This window comes from Osmerus eperlanus, chromosome 15 (assembly GCF_963692335.1).
Source record: "Osmerus eperlanus chromosome 15, fOsmEpe2.1, whole genome shotgun sequence".
In the NCBI taxonomy this organism is placed as follows: domain Eukaryota; kingdom Metazoa; phylum Chordata; class Actinopteri; order Osmeriformes; family Osmeridae; genus Osmerus; species Osmerus eperlanus.
In genome coordinates this window covers 6916144-6935168 of record NC_085032.1, presented here as the reverse complement: position 1 = coordinate 6935168, position 19025 = coordinate 6916144, and the positions used below count along the sequence as shown (strand labels likewise).

General features: G+C 52.2%; 1 protein-coding gene across 3 annotated transcripts; it reads left to right on the top strand.

Moving 5' to 3' along the window:
• The first annotated feature begins 15 nt into the window (after positions 1 to 15).
• LOC134034982 (disco-interacting protein 2 homolog C-like) lies at positions 16 to 18825 on the top strand. 3 transcript variants are annotated; one of them, XM_062479731.1, is made up of 38 exons: positions 16 to 430; positions 4122 to 4193; positions 4659 to 4763; positions 5017 to 5142; positions 5213 to 5485; positions 5701 to 5823; positions 6084 to 6164; positions 6284 to 6403; positions 6667 to 6864; positions 6953 to 7044; positions 7202 to 7312; positions 7429 to 7552; positions 8285 to 8394; positions 8628 to 8730; positions 8911 to 8975; positions 9073 to 9166; positions 9308 to 9427; positions 9556 to 9670; positions 9844 to 9983; positions 10293 to 10429; positions 10574 to 10782; positions 11113 to 11227; positions 11359 to 11560; positions 12910 to 13010; positions 13109 to 13189; positions 13315 to 13438; positions 13568 to 13689; positions 13828 to 13939; positions 14032 to 14141; positions 14259 to 14389; positions 14596 to 14764; positions 15221 to 15391; positions 15606 to 15667; positions 15799 to 15856; positions 16082 to 16156; positions 16372 to 16546; positions 16733 to 16856; positions 17090 to 18825. In XM_062479731.1, the coding sequence occupies exons 1-38, from the start codon at positions 352 to 354 to the stop codon at positions 17340 to 17342; spliced, it is 4782 nt and encodes a 1593-aa protein (XP_062335715.1). In that variant the 5' UTR covers positions 16 to 351; the 3' UTR covers positions 17343 to 18825. The 3 variants fall into 3 exon arrangements, with proteins under 3 accessions (XP_062335715.1, XP_062335714.1, XP_062335716.1); XM_062479730.1 differs by having other exon boundaries at positions 17 to 430; positions 6024 to 6164; XM_062479732.1 differs by lacking the exon at positions 4122 to 4193 and having other exon boundaries at positions 17 to 430; positions 6024 to 6164.
• The last annotated feature ends 200 nt before the right edge of the window (positions 18826 to 19025 follow it).

Below are 19025 nucleotides of genomic sequence, written 5' to 3'. Positions count from 1 at the left end.
TCTAAGCCACCTCCATGCATCACGTGACACCAGCAGCAGCAAGAGCTGCAAACAGCGCTGGGGCTGCGCGAGGCTCATCATCACCACCACCGCCGCACAAACAGCCTTGAGACCCACCTAACGAGCTACTCTGATTTTAAACGATTCGTACGGAGAGCAGCTACTCGGGGCCATGGCGGGCCCCCGATAAACGGAGAAACCTATTTATTCTCTTTGTTTGCCTCGACGCATCGTACGCGCCGCTCGCCTCCGCCGAGGAGGGGCCGCCGAGAAGCTCTCTTGCGCGGAGGAGGAGGTAGGCTGAGGCAGCAGCAGCTTTGAACCGGGGGGTGTTTTCTACCGTAGAATCGAATGGCGGACCGCGAGGCGTCGCCGATCCCATTGGAGGTGCGAGCACGGTTGGCTGAGCTGGAGCTCGAGCTGTCAGAGGGTAAGAATAAACTGTGCGCTCCCTTTATTCCGTTATCTCATCATCCACATCGGAGGTAACGGAATCTACATGGTGATTGCTCATTCCCGCGCCTCCCCCTCTCTCCCTTGAACCCCCCCCCGCTCCTCCCATCCAGATGTTTGTCAGCCAGGGACCGGCCTGGACAGCCTAACATAGCCGGGAGAGGATGAGCGGAGAGCGCCACTCTCCAGAGCGGGAACCCACTGCGGGATTCACCCGCTTCTCTTTGTCCTCGCAGTGGTGTCACACAAACACACGGCCAGCCCGGCCCGGTTCACAGTTCGGATCGGGAAACGCATTATTTGACCTTGAGATGTTGAGACACAAAGTGCGTTTTATCTTTGCGTCCACGTAGCCTACCTGTGCGTTACGCTCAAGCTGACGGGTTTAATAATAGCATTGCGATGCAACACTGCGTGACAGGAGAAGGATTGTGTTGGCTTTTAATGTGTCCGTGTTCACAGTGCCGCAAGAGCAGGCTGGAGCTCAGTATTTTGTCCTGTAGAGCCGCTGAGATGCTTAGAATTTTTTTCTCTCCTTATCGCGATTTAACGGATCACAACACATGAAATCCCAACAATCTACTCTTTGGCGCGGGGCAACGCGGCGTTTTTATTCAATTAATCTCAGTTCAGTCGAATAGTCGCGTTGTTATATAATGAAAACATATTTTATTCATATCATTGTGTAGCTTAGCTTGTCAGCTTAGGTTATACAGCGGAGTCGCGACCGTCTGTGTTAGCGGTTTGCCATGTCTAACGCCACAAATCACCATAATGGTATAGGCCTACAGCGCTGTTTTGTGTTGGTGTGACGTTTTCGTTCATTTGCACCATACTGCAGTCAGTGATATATTCCTGGTGGTGGAGAATAAAGGCCTGTTGAAACTTCCAACCTACCTGTACTTTCCTACGCAGTCCATGTTCTCCCGAGCGGAACTTGACAGAGATTGATGATTAAGGCCTAGGGAGCAGGAATGAGGGGCAGCATTGGCATGTCTTAACAGCAGGTGTGTGTGTGTGTGTGTGTGTGTGTGTGTGTGTGTGTGAGTGTGAGACAGGGCCGTGAGGATCCTGGGGGGTTGGCGAGAGATGGTAACTGGGGCCTGCTGGGGTCTGATCGTGTGTGCGTGTCTGTGTGTCTGAGGCTGAGTGTGTGTGTGTGAGAGTGAGTGAGTGAGCCTGTATGAGGCTGAATGTGTCTGTCTGTGTATCCATGTGTATCCATGTGGCTGTGCCCCCGTGTGGGCATGTCCGTGTGTGTGCGTGTATCCGTGTGTGTGCAGTGCACCCTCTGGCCCTTCTCCGGACACACGCGTGTGTAGACTCTCAGACCACACGGCTCGTTTGCATGTGAATGTGACAGCCCCAAGGTCGCCAAGTGTGACGCACTTTGTGGTGCCAGTGGATCAGGGAAGGGAGTTTGATGAGTCAGTGTGTGAGTGTGTGAGTGTGTGAGTGAGAGAGAGAGAGAGAGAGAGAGAGAGAGAGAGAGAGAGAGAGAGAGAGAGAGAGAGAGAGAGAGAGAAGCTGCTGGGGATGGATTTGGTTTCCATGGTGGCCTTGTGGGTGGAACTGATATGTTCATGATCACGTGATTTTGTTATGGGATTCAGAAGAGCTACGCTGGTGAAAGTGATAGATCCATTAAGAGAGAGAAAGATGAACCATATCAGGGATGAAAAATAGAGAGATGGAGTTTCTCATTGGCTGACTGATGTGTCTTGGCCAGTTGTCAGTGGTTCACAATGACCCACTGTGAAATGCAGTCTGCACTCGCTTGGGTTATAATTCCTACTGAGAGTGTGTGTGTCCTTTTGTCTATGTGTGTGTGTGTGTGTCTGTATGTGTGTGGCTTACATGCATGTCACCCAGTTGGCTAAGTGAGAGAGAAATTGCTCAGAAACCCAGAGAGATACTCAACGAAATATGTGTGCGATGAGACAGATTATTGATTGGACTTGATTGGGAGTTTGTTATCACCGAAGCCTCTGGTCCTAATGTGTGTATATATAGGGACATGGTCAGCATCTCAGCTGTGAGTCTGGTGTCAAACACAACAGAAACAGAAGATACGAAAAGAAAAGTGAAATAAACAGATGACAGCTATTAATACACACTGGTATTTTACACATTCTCTCACTCTGTCTCTCTCTCATTCTCTCTCTCTCACACACACACACATACACTCACTCACTCACACACAGGCAGGTATCATTAGCCCACTTCTCACATCTGACGCTAGAAATCCAAGATGGCCGTCTTGGCCTTCTCTAGGAGAATGGTTGCTAGGCAACTCCCTCCCTGCTCTGCTGTGCTGAGAGTGGAAGATGGCGTCTCCCTATGGACCGTGAGTGTGTGTGTGTGAGCAGTACTAGGAATGCTGTCATGCTGTGGCTGATCTGCAGAAAGGCCTCACTTGGATAAAATACACTCATGCACCCAGCCCCCGCCACACAGACACACACACACACACACTATAGCACACACACAGTCATGCAGAGTGAATATTCTAGCCCAGTACAGATGAGCAGATTGGACCCAGATGTTCTGGCCTCCCTCCATGGTCAGATTGGGAAAGATACTCTCTCCCTCCTCTCTTCTATCCTCTCCCTCCCTCTCTCTCTCTCTCTCTCTCTCTCTCTCTCTCTCTCTCTCTCTCTCTCTCTCTCTCCCTCTTTCTCTCCTTTTCACTCTCTCACTCCCCCTTTATCCTCAACACACACAGGCTCACTGACCCACAGAACTGGGTGGGTGAGTTCTTATATCACAACAGGAGAGCTAAAACTCTTCCACTAAAAACCACCTCTCCTTTAAGACCTTCCCACTATATCCTGTCTCTCCCACCCTCTCTGTCTCTCTTCCTCTCGATCTCCCAGGAAAAACTCACATCTTACACTCCTACAATGGGCCTCTCTAGACCTCCTGGGGTGTATGTATGTGTGTGTGTGTGTGTGTGTGTGTGTGTGTGTGTGACTGTTGGAGTAGAACAGTTGACCCACCCTTCTCCTAGAACAATGTGCCGACTTGGATGTTCTGTGTGTTTCTGCAGGAGGAATACAGTGGTTAGCTGAACATGTAAAGCAGCCTCACAGCTGTACAGTTATCAGCCAGGCTTCCAGCCCACCAGCCTAGCTACCACCAGAGACTGTTTACATAACACGTTTGAAATGTTTCTGGTTGGCGTGGGTCTTGTCCGTAGGGGATCGATACAGAACAATTCAATTCCATGGTGTTTGATTCAATTTGTTGTGGACCAGTGAAGTTGTTAGTCTGTATTAGGCCCCATTAAACTCCAGCTGGGTGTTGATTGACATGTAGAGGGTGACCTATCAGAGACAGCACATCCCCTCCTCCCCCTTTTTCTGAGAGGGAAACCTTAATTAGCTCCCACACAGCTAGCGGGACCCTGACCCTTTCACGTCACTCCACACATCCCTCTCTCTTTTCTCTCACTCTGTCGCTCTCTTTCTCTCTCTGTCGCTCTCTTTCCTCTCTCATTTTCTCACTCTGTCTCTCCTCTGTGTGTGTCTCTCCTCTCTCTCTATCCCTGTCTCTGTCTCTCTCTGTTGATCAGTCTCTCTGTATCTCTCTGTCTGTCTCTCTATCCCTCCGTCGGTCACTCGCTCTATTTCTACCACTCACTCAATCACTCTCTCTCATTCTCGCAGGTGACATCACTCAGAAGGGTTATGAGAAGAAGAGGTCTAAGCTGATCAGGGCCTACATTCCGCATCCTGGAGGTAAATTTACAGGCTCTGCCCAGGTCCCCCTCTCTGTGGGGCTCATGTTGTAACCCGGCCTGGAGGCTCGGTTCAGGCTTGCTCCTCTGTCTGTCTGCAGCTATCTGCTTCTGTAGTGGAATGTTCTTACAGGACATTCAAACGCCCGTTCATTCACTCCATTCTCACACTCATTCCTTCATTCATTCATTCATTCATTCATAAACACCAGTTTCAAAACAATGTCGCTTGAATTCAATATGGATGTCCATAAGTCAGCGGGAAAACGCAATCCTCCCAACGTCTGAAGCATCGCAGTCGCTTGCTAACTATCTCTGTCTGTTTTTCTGTTTGTTTGTCTGTCTGTCTTCCTGTCTGTCTGTCTCCATGTCTGCATGCATGTTTCCTTGCCTGTTTGTCTACCTGTCTGTGTCCCTGCTGTGTCGCTGTCTGTCTGCCTGTCTACCTGTCTGTCTACCTGTCTAGGTATGGAGGGGCCCATGTGTCACCGGCCCCCCCTCGGCCCCCCGTCTGCCGCTCGCTTCCACCGGCGGCGCACCTCCGGCACGCGCGACGAGCGCTACCGATCAGGTACAACACCGTCCACCCCGCCCTCACGTTCTGTCTGACCCCTGACCCCCCCCCCCCCCCGCTCTACACACCCTGCAGCGCATCTATCCACATACGAGCAATACCTGAGCGCACTCCTGAACGGTTTCCTCTCCTCCCCCTCTCTCTTTCCTTCGCTCCTCTTCCCCCTACATCTATCTCTCTCTCTCATCTCCCTTCACCCCCTTCACCCCCCCCCCAACCCCCCATCCTACATGTATCTTCCCCTCCCCAGACGTCCACAGTGAAGCGGTCCAGGCTGTGCTAGCCAGGCATGTGGAGAGGAAGGTGGCGGTGCCCATGCCCTCCAAACGACGCTCGCTCGTAGTGCAGACCTCCATGGACGCCTACACACCCCCCGGTGAGACACACACACACACGTACACACACACACACTCACACACACGCTGAACGTTACTGACCCTCCCTAGGCCTGTCCCCCCTGTGCTCAGACTCGTCGTCGGGCTCGGAGGAGGAGGCGGGGCCGGGAGAGGAACACTGGATGAGCCGCCCCGCCCCGCTAGGCCCCACCCACCTGGGCTCCACCTCCTCGTCGTCCTCGTCCACTCAGAGCGGGGGGAGTGGCAACGCGGGGCGCCTGGCGGACTCGCTGGCCCACACACACCTCTCCCACTCCCACCTGGCACACGCACACCTGGCCCACGCACACCTGGGCCAGGGCCACCACATGCAGGGCCACCACGGTACGCACACACACACACACACACCACGGTACGCACACATGCGTACACACACACACACACACACACACCACGGTACGCACACATGCGGACACACACACACACACCACGGTACGCTGCTACTCCTCCACTGAGGTGAGTGTATATGTGAAAAGCACGTCTTTTGAGTTTAAAGAAATGTGTGCGTGTGTTTCTTTGTTGTGTGTGTGTGTGTCCAGGTATAGGCCACCTGTCCCTCAAGAGGAAGGCTGCTCTGGGCGTGTCAGAGAACGGAGGATCTCTCAGACGCTCCTGTGAGTTTGGCTCCGACATGCTGTGGCCCCCACCTCTGGAGTCTGATGGTCAGTTCTCTCTCTCACACACACACACACACACACACACACACACACACACACACAGGAACCTTTTCTCTTACTCTCTTCTCTCTCTTCTCTGTCTATCCCTCTTTCTCTCTTTCTCTCTTTCTCTCTCTCTCTCTCTCTCTCTCTCTCTCTCTCTCTCTCTCTCTCTCTCTCTCTCTCTCTCTCTCTCTCTCTCTCAGAGAATCACTCTACCCCTCCTGATGTGACTGGCTACTCGTCTGACTCCTCCCACCACACAGAGCGTCCAATGAGCAACATGGGCACCATCGCCAGGAACACTCAGAAGTACGGCAACGCGGAGCGCATGGAGACAGGAGACGGTGAGGTCAAGGGTCAGCACAGGGCCATCTGGACGAGGGTGACGTGTGTGTGCCTTCCTCTCAAATATGCTTTCAATCCTGTGTGCGTGTCTTTACCGTGTGTGTGTGTGTGTGCGCAGGAGTTCCAGTCAGCAGCCGTGTGTCTGCTAAGATCCAGCAGCTGGTGACCACGCTGAAGCAGCCTCGCAGGCCTCCTCTCAGAGAGTTCTTCGTCGACGACTTTGAGGAGCTGCTGGAAGGTCTGGAGACTCCCTGTCACCCACCTGTCTCTGTCCAGCTGTCTGCTTTCTCTCCCTCTCTCTCTCTCTCTCTCTCTCTCAATCTCTCTCTCTCTCTCTCTCTCTCTCTCTCTCTCTCTCTCTCTCTCTCTCTCTCTCTCTCTCTCTCTCTCTCTCTCCCCCTCTTTCTCTCATTGTCTCTCTCTCTCCCCCTCTTTCTCTCTTCCAATGCTGTTTAACCATCATGATAAGATTTCTCTGTGTGTTTCTGTCTCTGTCTCCAGTCCAGCAGCCAGACCCCAAGCAGCCCCGTCCGGAGGGCGCTGAGATGCTGGCGGTGCGTGGGGAGCCCCTGGGGGTGGTCACCAACTGGCCCCCCTCCCTGGAGGCGGCCCTGCAGCGCTGGGGCACCATCTCCCCCAAGGCCCCCTGTCTGACCAGCCTTGACACGGCCGGGAAACCCCTCTACGTGCTCACATACGGTCAGCACGCGCTCACACACACGTACACACTCACACACATTCACATACACACACACAGTCAGTCATGAGGTGTGTGTGTCTTCCACAGGTAAGCTGTGGTCTCGGAGCATCAAGCTAGCCTTCAACATCCTCCATAAGCTGGGCAGCAAGCAGGAGCCCATGGTCCGCCCGGGGGACAGAGTAAGCTCACCGCCTCCCTCTCCTCCTCCTCTACCTCTACTGTCGTCTCCCCCCCTCCTCTCCTCCCCCTGGGTCTGTGCTAGGAAAGGCTGTCCTGTTTCTCCTGCTAGTTCTGCTGGTGGGCGTGTAACCCTGCGGTGTGTCTCCCCTCCTGCAGGTGGCGCTAGTGTTCCCCAACAATGACCCGGTGGCCTTCATGGTGGCCTTCTACGGCTGCCTGCTGGCTGAAGTGGTGCCTGTCCCCATAGAGGTCCCTCTCACACGCAAGGTGTGTGTGTGTGCATGTGTGTGTGCCTGGTTTCAAGGTTATTCATAATGACCTGTTACGTGCCGTTTTGAACTCTGATTTGATTGGCTGTGGCTTCTCCTGATCTCTGCCTATAGGATGCTGGCAGCCAGCAGATCGGCTTCTTATTGGGCAGCTGTGGCGTTACCGTGGCACTGACCAGTGATGCCTGTCACAAGGGTCTCCCAAAGAGCGCCACTGGAGAGATACCACAGTTCAGAGGTGTGTGTATATGTGTGCACTACAGTTCAGAGGTGTGTGTATGTGTGTGCACTACAGTTCAGAGGTGTGTGTGTGTGTGTGTGCAGTACAGTTCAGATGTGTGTGTGTGTGTGTGCAGTACAGTTCAGAGGTGTGTGTGTGTGTGTGCACTACAGTTCAGAGGTGTGTGTATGTGTGTGCACTACAGTTCAGAGGTGTGTGTGTGTGCAGTACAGTTCAGAGGTGTGTGTGTGTGTGCTACAGTTCAGAGGTGTGTGTGTACCACAGTTCAGAGGTGTGTGTGTGTGTTACAGTTCAGAGGTGTGTTTGTGTGCTACAGTTCAGAGGTGTGTGTGTGTGCCACAGTTCAGAGGTGTGTGTGTGTGTGTTACAGTTCAGAGGTGTGTGTGTGTGTGTGTGTGTGTGTTGTGTGTGTGTGTGTGCACTACAGTTCAGAGGTGTGTGTGTGCACTACAGTTCAGAGGTGTGTGTGTGCAGTACAGTTCAGAGGTGTGTGTGTGTGTGCTACAGTTCAGTGATGTGTGTGTGCCACAGTTCAGAGGTGTGTGTGTGTGTTACAGTTCAGAGGTGTGTGTGTGTGTGTGTGTGCACTACAGTTCAGAGGTGTGTGTGTGGACTACAGTTCAGAGGTGTGTGTGTGCACTACAGTTCAGAGGTGTGTGTTCATAATTTGCTCCTTCCCCTCTCTTCTCCCCTCCCCCCCTCCCCCCACCTCTCCCTCTCCGATGTCAGGCTGGCCCAAGCTGCTGTGGTTTGTCACAGAGTCCAAGCACCTGTCCAAGCCTCCCAGAGACTGGTTCCCCCATATCAAGGATGCAAACAATGACACAGCATACATAGAGGTAACACACACACACATAGTGTGACACACACACTGAGATGCTCATGGTTTATGTTATTTAACAATGACAAGTGAACCATTGACACCCTCCCTCTCTCTCTGTCTCTCCCCCTCCTTTTTCTGTCTCTGTCCCCTTCTCTCTCTTTCTGCCTCTCGCATTTCTTTCTCTCCCTCTCATTCTCTCTCTTTCCCTCTCTCCCCCCTCTCTCTCTCTCTCGCCCCCCTCTCTCTCAGTATAAGACGTGTAAGGATGGTAGTGTTCTGGGTGTGACTGTGATGAGGATTTCTCTGCTCACACATTGCCAATCGCTAACCCAATCCTGCTGCTACACCGAAGGTAGGTTCCACACACACATAATGCACACACACACACACACACACACACTCACTCACATGACCACATATACACACACACTCTCATACATACATCCATGCACACACACCTTCTCACCCGCACAAACACACACACACACACACTTTTACACCACCAATAACCAGTCCCCCTGTCTGTCTGCAGCGGAGACCATAGTGAATGTCCTGGACTTCAAGAAGGATGTGGGCCTATGGCATGGCATCCTCACCGTAAGTCCCGCCCCTCAGAGGTCAGTCTGAGCTGTCTGTCTGTGTGTGTGTGTGGGGGTGAAAAGTGAAAGGTGGTGTCTTGTGCCCCTCCCTGCAGAGTGTGATGAACATGATGCATGTGATCAGCGTTCCCTACTCCCTGATGAAGGTCAACCCCCTGTCCTGGATCCAGAAGGTCTGCCAGTTCAAAGGTCAGACACGCCTCCTGTCAATCAATCACCCGCTGGCCAGTCGTCATCCCAGCCAGTCGCTGTTTTGAAAATGTGTCTGCATTTTTGTTTACTGGACTGTGTGTGTGTGTGGGTGTGCTTGCGTATGTGTGTGTCCTGCAGCCAAGGTAGCGTGTGTGAAGTCCAGAGATATGCACTGGGCGCTGGTGGCACATAAAGACCAGAAGGACATCAACCTGAGCTCCCTGAGAATGCTGCTGGTCGCTGATGGCTCCAACCCCTGTGAGTCAGCACGCTGTCAGCGGCCATCTTTAATCTCTCCACCCATCAGCTGTCTGTCTGTCTGTCTGTCTCTGTACTATTGATCACTCGCTCATCTCCCTACTTACTCTTATCTTTCCTCCTCTCAGGGTCCATCTCGTCCTGTGATGCCTTCCTGAACGTGTTCCAGAGTAAAGGCCTGAGGTCAGAGGTCATCTGTCCCTGCGCCAGCTCCCCGGAGGCCCTGACCGTGGCCATCAGGAGGTACACACACACACACACACACACGCATAACCACACACACTCGCTCACATAAACACACACACATGCACATCATTATTCTCATCAATGAACTCGTATCTCAGCACTCACTTGTGCTTTCTTTCTACTGTCTGTCTGTGTTGTCTGTGTGTGTGTGTGTGTGTGCTCCTCTCCAGGCCCGTGGAGGACAGCAGCCAGCCCCCTGGTCGAGGGGTCCTGTCCATGCAGGGGCTGAGCTACGGGGTGGTGCGCGTGGACACGGAGGAGCGCCTGTCTGTGCTCACTGTGCAGGACGTGGGGACAGTCATGCCTGGAGGTGGGGGCATGAGGGGGGCTTCACTCAGTAAAGGGGCTATTTTTCACGTGGTGATGTTTCTTTAAGGGGGGGAGGGGGGGGGTTCCTTCGTTCGGGGTGGGTCTTCATCCAGCGCAGCAGCACCAAGGTTTGGGTTTACTTCCAGGGTCAGGGGTCAGTTACTGTCCTGGATGTCCCTCAACACTGGAAACGTGTTTGTGGACAGTGTCTGAAGTCTGTGTGTGTGTGTCTGTGTGTGTGTGTCTGTGTGTGTGTGTCTGTGTGTGTGTGTGTCTGTGTGTGTGTGTCTGTGTGTGTGTGTGTCTCCAGCCCTGGTGTGTGTGGTGAAGCCGGAGGGGGTTCCTCTGCTGTGTCGGACAGACGAGATCGGGGAGCTGTGTGTGTGTTCCATCGCCAGTGGAACCTCCTACTACGGACTCACAGGCATGACCAAGAACACCTTTGAGGTGAGGTGATGTGTGTGTGTCTGTGTTTACTGTGTTCGACCTCACAGTCAACTAATTGCACACAAACATACCTTTTCTTTGAATATCTGTGTGTGTGTGCATTCTGTGTATATATATGTTTATGTATTCTGTGTTTGTGTGTAGGTGTACCCCGTGTGCTCTGGCGGGGGTCTGGTCAGTGAGTATGCGTTCGTGCGTACGGGGCTGTTGGGCTTCGTCGGGCCCGGTGGTCTGGTCTTCATCTCCGGCAAGATGGACGGCCTCATCATGGTGAGCGGGCGGAGACACAACGCCGACGACATCGTTGCCACGGCGCTGGCGGTGGAGCCAATGAAGTTTGTCTACCGGGGCAGGTGAGTGAAGGGGGGGATGGGTCTCATCTGTTTGGTATGACTGGCTCAGGTAGAACAGGTTAGAATGTTCTAGAACAGCCTTCCTCAACCCTGGTTCTCTGGACCCCACTGTCCTGTATGTTCTAGATGTTTCCCTGCTCAGACACACTTGACTCGCTAACAAGCTTCGCAGAAGCCTGATAACAAGCTAGTCTTTAGAAATGGTCCTGTTGGAGCAGGGAAACATCTAGAACATGCATCCCGAGGGCCAGCGTTGAGAGGTTGTCGTTGACAGCAGAAGCGTGGTGAGCGTGTGTTGAGCGTGTGGTGACGGCGGTTGCGGTCGCGCAGGATAGCGGTGTTCTCCGTGAACGTGCTGAGGGATGAGAGGATGGTGGTGGTGGCGGAGCAGCGACCAGACTCCACCGAGGAGGACAGCTTCCAGTGGATGAGCCGCGTGCTGCAGGTAACCACGGCCCCGCCGCGACCACGGCCTCAACACAACCACGACCACGCACACATTCTCGCACACACATGCACCTCTCACACACACACACAGATCTCAGCGTAGATAATCCCTACTCTGTGTGTGATCAGGCCATAGACAGCATCCACGGGGTGGGCGTGTTCTGCCTGGCCCTAGTGCCCGCCAACACGCTGCCCAAGACCCCGCTGGGGGGCATCCACCTGTCGGAGACCAAGCAGCTGTACCTGGAGGGGGCGCTGCACCCCTGCAACGTCCTCATGTGCCCCCACACCTGCGTCACCAACCTGCCCAAGCCCCGCCAGAAACAGCCAGGTAGGGATGGCCCGGTGTGTTGATCATACTGTATGTGTGCATGCATGTGTGTGTGTGTATTGATCATACTGTATGTGTGCATGCATGTGTGTGTGTGTATTGATCATACTGTATGTGTGCATGCATGTGTGTGTGTGTGTATTGATCATACTGTATGTGTGCATGCATGTGTGTGTGTGTATTGATCATACTGTATGTGTGCATGCATGTGTGTGTGTGTGTTGATCATACTGTATGTGTGCATGCATGTGTGTGTGTGTATTGATCATACTGTATGTGTGCATGCATGTGTGTGTGTGTATTGATCATACTGTATGTGTGCATGCATGTGTGTGTGTGTTTATCATACTGTATGTGTGCATGCATGTGTGTGTGTGTATTGATCATACTGTATGTGTGCATGCATGTGTGTGTGTGTTTTGATCATACTGTATGTGTGCATGCATGTGTGTGTGTGTATTGATCATACTGTATGTGTGCATGCATGTGTGTGTGTGTATTGATCATACTGTATGTGTGCATGCATGTGTGTGTGTGTTTTGATCATACTGTATGTGTGCATGCATGTGTGTGTGTGTATTGATCATACTGTATGTGTGCATGCATGTGTGTGTGTGTATTGATCATACTGTATGTGTGCATGCATGTGTGTGTGTGTATTGATCATACTGTATGTGTGCATGCATGTGTGTGTGTGTATTGATCATACTGTATGTGTGCATGCATGTGTGTGTGTGTATTGATCATACTGTATGTGTGCATGCATGTGTGTGTGTGTATTGATCATACTGTATGTGTGCATGCATGTGTGTGTGTGTGTTTTGATCATACTGTATGTGTGCATGCATGTGTGTGTGTGTATTGATCATACTGTATGTGTGCATGTGTGTGTGTGTGTTTTGATCATACTGTATGTGTGCATGTGTGTGTGTGTGTGTTGATCATACTGTATGTGTGCATGCATGTGTGTGTGTGTGTTGATCATACTGTATGTGTGCATGCGTGTGTGTGTGTGTTGATCATACTGTATGTGTGCATGCGTGTGTGTGTGTATTGATCATACTGTATGTGTGCATGCATGTGTGTGTGTGTGTTTTGATCATACTGTATGTGTGCATGCATGTGTGTGTGTGTGTTTTGATCATACTGTATGTGTGCATGCATGTGTGTGTGTGTGTTGATCATACTGTATGTGTGCATGCATGTGTGTGTGTGTATTGATCATACTGTATGTGTGCATGCGTGTGTGTGTGTGTGTATTGATCATACTGTATGTGTGCATGCATGTATGTGTGTGTGTATTGATCATACTTTTATGCGTGTGTGTGTGTGTGTGTGTGTGTGTGTAGAGATCGGGCCGGCATCTGTGATGGTGGGTAATCTGGTGTCAGGGAAGAGGATCGCTCAGGCCAGCGGCCGTGACGTGGGGCAGACAGAAGACAACGACCAGGTAACACACACACACGCACACACACAAGCATGCACGCACACAAACGTAAAACTCTCAAAGCGTTAGTACCACGGTTATGATGTCATATCTGGTTGCAGTTCCTGTTCCTGTCGGAGGTGTTGCAGTGGAGAGCTCAGACCACCCCAGATCACATCCTCTACACCCTGCTCAGCTCCCGGGTACACACACACACACACACACGCACACACACAAGCTAATACAGCCATAATCTATACATTGACACATATACATGTTTGTACACAAAGACATAGACCCTCCCTCCCTCTCCTCCTCCCTCCTGCAGGGGGCAGTGTCCAGCTCTCTGACGTGTCTGCAGCTGCATAAGAGGGCAGAGAGGGTGGCCGCTCTTCTGCTGGAGAGGGGGGGCCTGCAGGAAGGGGACCACGTGGCTCTGGTCTACCCACCAGGTAAGGCCTGTCCTCTCTCTCTCTCTCACACACACACACACACACACACACTAACACACTCACTCGCAGACAGCTCAGTGTTCAGTGTTCCACACACTCAGTCCTCTCCCCCCCTCCCCTGGTGAGCAGGTATCGACCTGATCGCAGCGTTCTACGGGGCCCTGTATGCCGGCTGTGTTCCCATCACGGTCCGACCGCCCCACCCCCAGAACATCTCCACCACCCTGCCCACGGTCAAGATGATCGTAGAGGTGAGAGGTCAACCACAGGCTCCAACCAGGATCACTGTGTGCAGAGAGCTGGCCCAGCTAATCTCTCTCTCTCTCTCTCTCTCTCTCTCTCTCTCTCTCTCTCTCTCTCTCTCTCTCTCTCTCCCTCCCTCTCTTCAGGTCAGTCGCTCTGCGTGTGTGATGACCACAGCGGTCATCTGTAAGCTCCTGCGGTCCAAGGAGGCGGTCGCTACGGTCGACATCAGAAACTGGCCTCCCGTCCTGGACACGGGTACAGTGACCTCACCACGACCTCACCGTGACCTCAACCTGACCTCACGTCATGCAATAATTTACCCGTGTGTGTACGTGTGTGTGTTCCAGATGACTTGCCTAAGAAGAAGCCCCCAGCCTTGTTCAAGCCCTGCAACCCAGACGGGCTAGCCTACCTGGACTTCAGTGTGTCCACTACAGGCATGCTGGCTGGAGTTCAGGTACACCTCACACACACACACACACATACCAAGTACACACTGCGTGTGTGTGTATGTATATGTATCTGTGTGTATACTGTGTGCTCTAACTTTAGGGGGGTGTGTGTGTGTGTACAGATGTCCCATAATGCAGTGGGGGCGTTCTGCCGGTCTGTGAAGCTGCAGTGTGAGCTGTACCCGTCCAGAGAGGTGGCCATCTGCCTGGACCCCTACTGTGGCCTGGGCTTCGTGCTGTGGTGCCTCTGCAGGTGGGGCTCTCTCTCTCACACACACACACACACACACACCACCCCATTTCATCTGTCTGTTTTCTCACCTGTCGAACTCCTGACTCAAATGTTCTCGCCCTTCCCCATCTCTGTCTTCATCCCCCCCCCCCTCCCTCTCTCTTCCCTCTCTCCCCCCTCTCGCTCTCTCTCTCTCTCCCCCCCTCCCCCTCCCCCCCTTCCTCCAGTGTGTACTCGGGGCACCAGTCCATCCTGATCCCCCCAGTGGAGCTGGAGTCTAACCCCGCCCTGTGGCTCCTGGCCGTCAGCCAGCTGCGGGTCCGAGACACCTTCTGTTCCTACAGCGTCATGGAGCTCTGCACCAAGGGCCTGGGCCTGCAGACAGAGGCCCTGAAGGTAGGAGCTCACAGAGACACACACACACACACACGCACATGCACACACTCGCATATGCCTCACACACACACACACATACCTCACACCCACACACATACACACAGAGACTGCACACTGCTCCACTAACACACCTGCTCAGCTGACACTGCCTGAGGGGGCGTTTTATTGGTTCCCAACGCTCTGTTGGGATTGGTCAGTGATGGACAGACTGAGTTTATTTTAAGTGGTGTTCTTTCTGCAGATCTCCATGGAGACTGGCCGCAGAATCAGTTGGAAAAATACTGACACACACACACACACACATACCACACACGGACTCACTGACATCTTTCAGGAGGATGACACATCGGCGTGTTTACGTAATGAAATCAGAAGCAACACTCTCAATTTCGCTTTTCTTCATCCACCATGTTTCCCCCCTCCCCGCTCTCTGCCCCCCCCCCCCCCCCCCCCCAGGCTCGGGGGCTGGACCTGTCCCGGGTGCGTGCGTGTGTGGTGGTGGCGGAGGAGCGCCCCAGGATGTCTCTGACCCACTCCTTCTCCAAGCTCTTCAAGGACCTGGGGCTCCACCCTCGCTCCGTCAGCACCGCCTTCGGATGCAGGGTCAACCTGGCCATCTGCCTGCAGGTGTGTGTGTGTGTCAGGGGTGTGTGTGTCAGGGGTGTGTGTCTGTGTCTGGATGTGTCTCGTGTTTGTGTGTGTGTGTGCGTGTACGTGTGTGTGTATGCATGTGTCTGGATGTGTGTGTCTGTGCGCTTGTGTGCTCCAGAGTCCATTCGTGTGTGTAAAACGGTAGACTCGGTGGTCACATGCTCAATCTGTGCGTGGTGATTGGCTACAGGGAACCTCAGGACCCGACCCCACTACTGTGTATGTGGATATGAGAGCCCTGCGACATGATAGGTACGTCTGCCTGTCAATCACATCAACAACCAATCAGCTGTCTTTCTATGCTTCAGTAGGGATAGGAAATGCTTATATGTTACTGGATATGTGAGTGTAACTGTGTGTGGGTGTGTGCCTCTCTATCCCAGGGTGCGTCTGGTGGAGAGGGGATCTCCTCACAGCTTACCCCTCATGGAGTCAGGAAAGGTGGGTCTTGTCTGGGTGGTCAAATGTAAACTAGGATTAGCTTACTCTGTCTTCCAGAGTTCTAAACCCTAACTGTTCCTGCATGGTGTGTGTCCATACACAGACACACAGCAGAGCTCAGTACAGCACAGCACAGCACAGCACAGCAGAGAGAACAGGATCCGTGTATTTCCAGCACAGAGACATGTTGTAATGAGGAGGATGTAACCATGGTGACTGTTTCAGATCTTACCTGGAGTCCGCATCATCATCGCCAACCCTGAGACCAAGGGGCCGCTGGGAGACTCCCACCTGGGAGAGGTCAGCGCACACACACACTCTCACACACCTTCATACACACACACACACACATCCATACACACACACATAACTAGATGTTTCATTGCTACCAGGAGATAACTCTCTCCTTAATCTCTCTCTCTCCAAACCCCTCCCTTACTCCAACTCCCCTTCTCATCCTGTCCCTCCATCTTTCCCCCTCCCTCTCTCCCTCCCTCCCCCCTCCCTGCCTCCAGATCTGGGTGCACAGTGCTCATAACGGTTCAGGCTACTACAGTGGCTACGGGGAGGAGGTGCTCCAGTCAGATCACTTCTCCTCCCGGCTCAGCTTCGGGGACACCCAGACAGTCTGGGCCCGCACCGGGTACCTGGGCTTCCTGCGACGCACGGAGCTCACCGACGCCAGCGGAGGTATGCACAAACACACACACACACACACAGAGAGAAACACACAATGTAAAACCCCCACACACACAGAAATATACACATTTTCACTCAAACAGAATCTCCAGATACTGTATGCACATATTCACACGCACAAAACATGCAAGATTTATAATTGATACCAGGAGATAATTCTGCCCCCCCCCCCCCCAGAGAGGCATGATGCCCTGTACGTGGTGGGGGCTCTGGAGGAGGCCATGGAGCTGAGAGGGATGAGGTACCACCCCATCGACATCGAGACCTCCGTCATCCGCACCCACAAGAGCATCATAGAGTGGTAAGAAACACACACACTGCACACCACACCTCATACACACACACCTCACACACACACCTCACGCACACACTCATACCGCACCCACACACTCACACACACGCACACACACTTCTCTCACACCTCACACACACTCACATACCCTTCATTTGTCCATTTGTCCACTGTGTCCATTGAATGTTAACCCAACACTGGACTACCTGGAAGTAGTTGATTCAGCTGCCTGTGTGTGTTAGCGCTGTGTTCCCCTGGACCAACCTCCTGGTGGTCGTCGTGGAGCTCGAGGGTTCCGAGCAGGAAGCGCTGGATCTGGTTCCCATGGTGACGAAGGCGGTGCTTGAGGAGCATTATCTCATCGTGGGGGTCGTCGTGGTGACGGACATCGGGGTGATCCCCATCAACTCTCGCGGGGAGAAGCAACGCATGCACCTGCGAGATGGCTTCCTCCAGGACCAGCTAGATCCCATCTACGTGGCCTACAACATGTAGCCTGTGTGTGTGTGTGTGTGTGTGTGTGTGTGTGTGTGTGTGTGTGTGTGTGTGTGTGTGTGTGGCGTGAGGGAGTGTGTGAGCATGCGTGTGGATGCCTACATGCGTGTATATCGCTGTCGTTGTTCATTTCCAATCGAGATGTACTGTATTTTTGAATCTGCATATGGTGTGGTCCAAGTTATCCGTGTCTTTAGAGTTGTGATGTGGTGGAGGTATGGCTGTTTTTGCACCCCCGAAATTCCTGAGCAGGGCAAGAGGAGTCACTGTACAAAGCCTTAGGGAACACTGTGTACCGAGGAACAGAACAAGTTACTACACCTTGTTGTTTTCATTAGAGGATGAGGGACAGGGAATATATCCGTCATCAAGTTTTCCCGGTAAAATAGAGTAACTAAGATTAAAAGATTATGTTATGTATAACCTGAATAGAACAGGGGCACCCAGATTATTGTATAAAACTATAAATATTGTATATAAACATAATAATCTATATGAAGAGAAATCTGAATCTCACAGAGGAATCGCTCTGGCCACCGGTCTCTCTACCCACACCCCTGCGTGCGTGCGTGTGTGTGTGCGTGCGTGCGTGTGTGCCAGTCTGTGTGTTTGTGTCTGTGTACAGCATGAGTTTGCTTGAGAGGAGGGGTCATTGAACAAGCTGGAACCCTGACGGTAGTCCAGACACAGTCCCAGCATCCACACACTCTCAGTCAACAAGCGTAAACTTGTCTTCTCAGCCGAGGGGAAGAGGCCAGAGAGGAGAAGGGGATCGAGAGATGTTTACATTGAAGCTCGGACTGGTGTTTCATCTTGGAGGGTGGGGGAGGTGGGGGTGGAGAAGGAATCATAGAGCCTTGGAAGTTGTTTACATGAAGCTCATATCAGCTATTATCACTAATAGGTTCGTTTTTTTTTTTCACCTTTTTTTCTACCTTATTGTTTACTTATTGTTCACCTCTAAGCATCTCTGAGCTTTCATTGCAGATTTAAAGAAAGTTTCGTTTCAGAGATGAGTATTGCCATAACTCTGTTTACGGCGCGTGTTGATTTGATTTTTATATTTGAGCTCATGGTTCTCCAGTGGAGAGTTTGTCCCAGACAGAGTGTGTAGAGAGAGGAAGACAGCTGATCGCTTTGCTTTCGTTCCAATGAGAAACAACCTTCTGATGTGATCCAGAAACCGTTTATAGGAGTGACCTGACTGTGTGCATGTGTGGTCCTGAGAGACACATTGCATTATGTATGTGTGCGCATGTGTGTGTGTGTGCGTGTGTGTGCAAGAGCAGGAGAATGTGAAGCGGTGTGAACGCGTGTGTGTGTGTGTGTGTAAATTGTTTGTAAATAGTGTTGATTTTGTACGGTACAAGTGTGTGTGACTTGTTTTGTACACATGATAAAAAGATGAAATGACACTTTTATAAGAGCCTGCCATTGGCTCACCGTCACACTATACAGTGCAATAAAGTGCTTTGATTGGCTAAAGAGGAGCATGGTGTATTTTTATTGGTTGTGACGGTCACCTCCATGTCTGTGTCAGGTTCCCACATCCAGCCTGTGAGGAGAAGGGATAGACACGTCTGTTCATCTCTTCGGTTGCTTTGTGAACCTTTTTACTGAGTTAGTCCAAGGTCAACTCCCCAAAGAATGTGTCCCTCTAGTGGCCGAACCAAGGAAGTGAAA